Source organism: Arachis ipaensis, chromosome B01, assembly GCF_000816755.2.
Source record: "Arachis ipaensis cultivar K30076 chromosome B01, Araip1.1, whole genome shotgun sequence".
NCBI lineage: Eukaryota > Viridiplantae > Streptophyta > Magnoliopsida > Fabales > Fabaceae > Arachis > Arachis ipaensis.
In genome coordinates, this window is record NC_029785.2 from 34,503,729 (window position 1) to 34,510,793 (window position 7,065).

Sequence of the window (7,065 nt, forward strand, 5' to 3'; positions counted from 1 at the left end):
AATTTCTTGTACAAAGATTAAAGCATCAACACATACGTGGCCACTTTCATAACCATTCAACTTGCTCTTATAGGGTGTCCTCCATTGCATTAAAACAAAAGCACATTATTTTTTCCCTTTGCATTTATTTCTAATCTCTTGTTTTCTGTTGAAATTATTAATGATTTACATAAATAATTGTTATATATGTTCATGTTCATCGTTCACCTAATAAAATGCAGCTGTAATGTTATCTTTTATGTTTACCTGAAATATCAAAAATTTTCCATGAGAAATATATGTTTGAACATATAAACTTGCATAGTCACCATCTTTGAAATTCAGTACAAAAATGTTGTTCGATCTTATGTTTTTAGACACCTATTTAGGGCATTGTCTCTTATAATAATGAACCGACAAGATACATTAAAACCTAAACATATCTACAAACATGTTCAAGATAACATTACTAAGATCAATGTGGTCCCCCTTTTTTGTTTAACACCTAATAAAACTTATTTTTCATCTTTGGATTATTGGACGATAAGGTGTCTCGGACACCCTACCCTACTTTTGGATGTACAAATATCATGTCTCTCTAAGATTAAGAGATTAAGAACAATGTCTATTTTGTTGTTGCATGTGCATCAACATAATATACATTATGGCCTGACATAAACACTCAACAGTAGTAGCATAGGAGAGGCCCTCAGCAAGAGTGGTTTGGGTGGTGTGATATGGGGATAAAATTAGCGGGGAAAAAAGAAGAAAAAACAAACAAAATGGTCCCCAAGTCCCACATTTACCACTAGTCCACTACATATCAAGTCCAACTCCTAGCCAATATAGCTGAGAAAACCAAAATTAATTACAAATGGACCATCCATGTGGAGTTGGTCGGCATCAGGAATTAGTGCTCCAGCTAAGAGTGGCTAGCCGCCGCCGTCACATGGCGCAGCATGGATTAGGACCCCTTGCTACATGGAGGGAAGGTCGATATGCCTTTTCGCGAAAGCTCGGCCAGCACACTATCTGTGGAAGGAGGCTTGAGGCCTAAGGGTAATGGTAGCCATGGCTTGCTTATTGCTTCTTTCACTACCTTGTCAACAACCTCCTCGGCCTGCGGCGCGTGTATATGCATGGAAACGCATTTTTATGAGTTAGAGTTGGACATCTTTGCATTTCATGGTTGGATCTTAGGGGAAATGGTTCCTCTTAAATTATTTTTCTCTCAATTGTGGTGGTAAAGTATAATTTCTTACCATGTACTCTCTTAAGTAGGACAAAAAAAAATATGTAAGAAGTTGAATGGTATAAAATTTCCTTTAACAATATCAATTGGAAGAAAATTTTGAGAGGATCCATCCGATTTTGAAATGATTAATTAAGAGATGGAAAATCATGTGATTCAGCAATAAATACATGCTTCATTAGGAAATTCATACTTTACAAGCAATTTAGTTAAGAATTTAATTTTCATATAATGTCATATTTAACTTTTTTACATTATCATTGAATACGATTTTATCATATATATATATATATAATAATGATGTATAGTATGTGATATGAAGTAGTCATTGTTAGGCCAACTATATAAAAATTCTTTACAATGTATTAAAATTGTGTAATTTATATAGGCAATTATAAACGAAATTTAACTACGATTGTTGTAAAATACATGATTAGTATTAAACGTGAATATAATGTACCAAAAACTAATGAACCGTGTTGCACATTCTGTCAATCAAGCGTATAGCACACAACTTTTCTTTTTCCTTTTCTAATAGATTAATCCTAAATGAGTTTCAAGCAGAGTGAGAGTTTCATCACAACATGTACATCAACTAAAGTCTAGGCCAACGAGAATTCAGAAACTGTGACTTCCCATTTTTCACTATGATCAAGTAGAAAGAAACCGAGAAAGAGAAAGACTTTTGTATTACCAGATGAAGATCAAGGGAACTCTGTGGCATGATAGACTTGTAATCCACAGCACTAGTATGGTGCATGCCGGGGACATTCTGCGTTTGACGAAAGCGACCGTATTAGCCTTTCTTCACTCTGTAAACAATTTGAATAACTAGAAAAGATGAACTGTACTCACCAAAGGGTAGGAAAAGCAAGGAAGAGGAGCCTGAGGAGGTGGCAGAACCGGGCAGCCCCATGCATCCGCATGCATCTGCAACTTCAAGAGATAACATATAACATGTTAAATATAGGTAAACAACTCCTAACCAGCTAACTTTAAACAATTGCAATTAATAATCATTAATTTGTACTTTTTAAAAAATAAAATTTAAATAATCACTAATTAATAACAATTAATTAGTATGGAGTGTAATTACATCAGAAGCCAGAGTACAAGGTAGCGTGAATTCTAAGCAACATTGTTATTACCCCGGGAAGCGGCTTCCAGTGCCAGCTTTCTGTAGGATGCCACAGAGGATAACCGGGAGGGCCCCAGACCGGCATAGCTGCTGCTTGACCGCCGGATTGCCTCCACATGGGATATATAGGAGCTGGCGAAAGGGTGTGATTGGAATGATTCGGTGGTGGAAACGCCATTATTGGTCGTTGTTGAAGACAATAGCTCCTTTGCATTTGATCCCTTTGATTCAGCCATTTCCTACCTTCTTCCTTGGGCAATATTTGTCTCTTATGCATTCTATATTTCTGTTAAAAGAAGGTGGAAAAAATTGTTGACTATGTCATACGCAATGGATGATGCACTTGGTTTAATTTGGTATAAGATTAGAATCATGAAAGAAAACTTAGAAACAATCAAATTTCTTGGAATCTTAAAAGCTAATCAACTCTTTCTCCATTCAGTAATTAGGATGGTGTTTAGGAGGATTGACCATTTGCGCATGATGCAACATGTTCATCCAAGCGCATCAAAGACATTGCATCATGCATACAGTTTTGGGAAAAAGAAGAGAAAACTTGAAACTTGAATGAGCACAAGACCTGAAGATGGCTTGCAACATTATGCCTTGTCAATCCCTCCACTTTCATTAGATCCAATATTCGAGATGGAATGGCCTGGTCAAGGCCTAGTTGTTCCACCGCTTTCACAAATTTTTTGTGCAGCTCGGGTGTCCAGTCTACCTGAGACGAGAAACAAGCATCAAAACAGTTTTTAAATGGCAGAAACAATAATAAACGACAAATACACTTTTGCTCAAGTATTTATTCAAACTCATAAGTGATAGAGCAACGTAACTTTAGAAATTACATTTCAAAAGTTTGAGAACCATGCTATGTTTGAGTTTGATTATAATTTGTTTGTGGATCTAAGCTGCCGCATTGTCTTTAGTTTCAACAATATGACAGAGTATTTTAACACAACCAGATAAAGATTGGTTAAGAATATGAAACTTTTGCATCACAAAATTTCTTTTAACAACTTCATGAACGCAGAGCAATGTGTAATATCCATGTATCTAACACGTTATTTGAATAAGACCAAACAGTCATAGATTAGCTTACTTTCATCTTCTTCCGATGAGCTTTTAACGTGCATGAATCCACTTTATTTGAAGACTTTGTATTACCATCATCGCTGCTAAGAACCTTATCATTTGTATGCTTATAAACAGAACTATCATGGTTCCCATCTCTAGAATCTTCCCTTAAATTCTTGACCAAAGTCTTTTCAGTGTTCATTGGTTCATTAGTATTATTACTTTCAAAATTCAAATTTCCACATGTAGTTTCGACGGATTTCGATTCTCCTTCTCCATCATGTTCCCCACTCTCCTTTTCTGTTGAGCAATTAGTCTGCTCTTGACAATCGCCATCGTCCATCAATCTCGATCCCTGATTCAATTGGGGGGTCGATGGAGCCGGATACTTATCGCTTCCAGGATCAGGATCATCATCAGTATATGTACTTTCTTGTTGTTCATTGTCTGTTTGGAGCTGCAACATGGATACTACAGATTCTTTGACCGGTTTTAGCGATTCGGACATAACACTTGCACTAGCATTGAATGCCTGCTCAAGTTTCAACCATATCAAAAACCACTTTGCTCATATTATATACTAATAATCAAAAACAAAAGTACATGTGAAAGAATTTGAAGTGGACAAAAATATACGTCAAGATTCGTATTTTTATCCACTCCAAACTCTTAGACATGTATTTTGTCTATTTACTCTGAAAGAAATGTAGTGTTACAAAATATTAACAGACCTTGTGAACCACATGCTGCCATATATTTCGAAGCTTCTCCTCGGAGAGAGGTTTGTGAAGGAACTCAACTGCACCGAGCTTAAAGAAGAGTGGAGCGAAGAGTCAAGAGTTGAGCAACACAAGCACAACAGACATGAAAATGTGCTAACTTTATGAAGCATTAATTTGAATGGAGAAGATCAAATTTGGTCTAGAATTAATAAAAGATAACCAAAAGCATGAATTACGGCAATGCAAAAAATAGTGGCAAACCAACGAAATAGAAAATTGTTTTGCTAAAAAAATATTTGCATAATCAGGGATATTAAACGAAATATTACCGCTATGCATTTCATCATGGTGCTCAGGCAATGATCGTTTGAAGTCACTGCACAAAAGATGTTGATATCATTGGTTAGAAAATTAACAGTCTTCCAATGTCATGTTCCATTGTAGACATTGATCAATTGGTGGAAGCTTCTTGTCGTGAAATCACTTTTGCGAGAAGTCGTTTTATGGTATAGTATCAGAGCTTTTATGACCTAAAAGTCTAAAGTTCGGTCTTTTGTTGACGGCAAAAGAAAGAATTTGAGAATAAAGCAAATAAAAAGAGAAAAAATGTCTATGCAAAAAAAAAAAAAATCACGCAAACCTAGACAAGGCTTTTGCGCAAGACCTCTTGTTAGATTAAACTTTTTAGAGAAATGGTTTTATGACACTGCTCAATGAGAAAATGAATTTTCCACCATATGAGAAATAGCTCCAAGCAACAATCACAAAAATCAAAAGCTTACAATTTTCCCGATTTCCCTAGACCTGCATAAAGTGATGGTGAAAACTGAAAAGGAAAATTCGCAATGATTTTTCTCTACTTATTTTGGAACTGATTTTTTCTAATTAATTCATTTGTCAGTGCCATTGAAAGCAGAGTGCTTATGCCATAAAAAATGGTTTTGGTTTCTTTACTTACTAATGGTTGGCAAATCCTTGGCATTCTCAAGAAATTTGAAACCTCCTTGGCCGCTGTTTATATTCACCTGCAATAATAATTGAAAGACAGCATCCCGCTCTTATGTTCCTTTCCTATTTGAACTTCACAATTACAACGATTATGATTTATAATTTGTTGTGATAAATGAAAGTTTGTTACCTCCACTATGGCAATGTGGAAGCTTTCGGATCTACTTGAGATCGCTGATAAGGCTTCATTCTCGTCGCAGAAAGCAGAAACTGCACAGAAAATTTCGAGTCTTAGTCACTAAGAAAATTTAACATAATGGGCTCGCTCAATTATCAAAATGAAAAATTTTAAGAAGAAGAAGGCATTCAATCAAATTTTATATTCTTTTCAGAGCATCTAAAATCTTAGACCAAAGTTTCCCAAGGAACCATATTAGGACTATATAAAGCCATGTTTCTTGATTTCTTAGAAATGGTGACCAACCTTAACCATCTAATTAAGGTAAAGTGGGAATATTTGCAACAAAAAAAGAATCTAATGTATAATGACGAATTTAGTATTAGACATGCCTAGACAATATAAGAAAGAAGGGATCCCAAAAGAAAGGGCTAGCTGTTGCTACCATTATAGTCCATGGCTTCAAGCTTTGGTTTTATCTCGGCCGCGGAAGCGGCGTCTCCTTCAAGGAGAAGAACCTTGAGTCCCTTTGGGAAATCCTTCCATTGTTGTAAATCATTGACAGTGCAAACCATTGCTTGCTTGGCATCGTTTCGCCGCACCCCACAGAAGAAGAAAGTGATGACAGATCAATATTACTTCTTAACCACCATCCAAATCCAATTCCTTCTGCAAATTAAGTTAACTGATCAATTGGTTCAAGGAACTATAGTAGAAACACCGTTGCATATTATGAAGCTTATAGCAGATAATAATGAAGAACATATTGTAGTGTGTAAAGATCTCATATGTTGATGGCACTTTCTAGTTTCAACAGAACAGCAATAAGACAAAGACCATGGTGATTGATTAAGATCTTACAGAAAAATAAAAATATAAAAAACACTCAAATTATTGTTGAATAATGAGAAAACGGATATAGTAGAAGAAAACTATGCGACAAAGCTAGCATTTCTTTTCAGGTAGAAACACCAGAAAATTTATAGAACCCCAGAAAGATAATAATAATAATAATAATAAAAAAAAACAAGATGATCAAACTAAAAAAGGTTAGGCATAAACATAAATATACATGATACATGCATGCACTATTATTCTAATCCAAAAGTAAACAAAAAATCCATAATCTAAACTTATCCGGAAATGAACATTTCGAAATAAAGTGAATTAGCATGCACCTAAGAATAGTAATGGAAAATCATTAAACTAAACAAACAAACAAAATAAATAAATAAATAAATAATGCTCTTTGTGAAGCCATTTTATATATAACTACCTTGACATAAATAAAGGATATTAAATATTTGATGCTTGAGATTAACTAACGCCAAAGCTAAAGTTTGTGTTACTTTTTTCTGCTCTTATTATTAAGAGGGGAGAGGGAGAGAGAGAGAGAGAGAAGAGAAGAAAGTAGAGGAAAGGGAAGAGAATTGAAGAGTATAAGAGAGGATGCCTGTGACTTTGTGAACAGTTGCTATCATGTAAGTTACGGACCACAGCAACTATGACTGAGAACCTTTCTCATAAATCTACCATTCTGCCACTTACTTCAGTGGTGAATATTCCAGCATTACATATTAATGTTATTATTCTACCAAAATTAAGACTTGTCTTTGGAGCGTAATAAGCAATTATAATCGGAGAAAAGTTGAAAGACGATTTAACTTAATATTTTTAGCCTAATAACTCAACAATATATTTTTAGTTTATGTTTTTTAACATTATTAATTAACTACTAACTAAAAATAATAAAATTTTCTAATTCTTTAAC

General features: G+C 34.7%; 1 protein-coding gene across 5 annotated transcripts; it reads right to left on the reverse strand.

Moving 5' to 3' along the window:
* On the reverse strand, positions 477-6,853 carry LOC107628694 (two-component response regulator-like APRR2). Of its 5 annotated transcripts, none has more exons than XM_021120065.1 (12): positions 6,748-6,853; positions 5,740-5,963; positions 5,307-5,386; positions 5,127-5,193; positions 4,498-4,544; positions 4,178-4,255; positions 3,472-3,978; positions 2,950-3,090; positions 2,380-2,655; positions 2,087-2,167; positions 1,926-2,003; positions 477-1,099 (listed from the first exon to the last, which is right to left on the reverse strand). In XM_021120065.1, the coding sequence occupies exons 2-12, from the start codon at positions 5,867-5,869 to the stop codon at positions 944-946; spliced, it is 1,641 nt and encodes a 546-aa protein (XP_020975724.1). In that variant the 5' UTR covers positions 5,870-5,963; positions 6,748-6,853; the 3' UTR covers positions 477-943. The 5 variants fall into 5 exon arrangements, with proteins under 5 accessions (XP_020975724.1, XP_016186772.1, XP_016186758.1 ...); XM_016331286.2 differs by lacking the exon at positions 6,748-6,853 and adding an exon at positions 6,571-6,729 and having other exon boundaries at positions 2,087-2,161; XM_016331272.2 differs by lacking the exon at positions 6,748-6,853 and adding an exon at positions 6,571-6,729.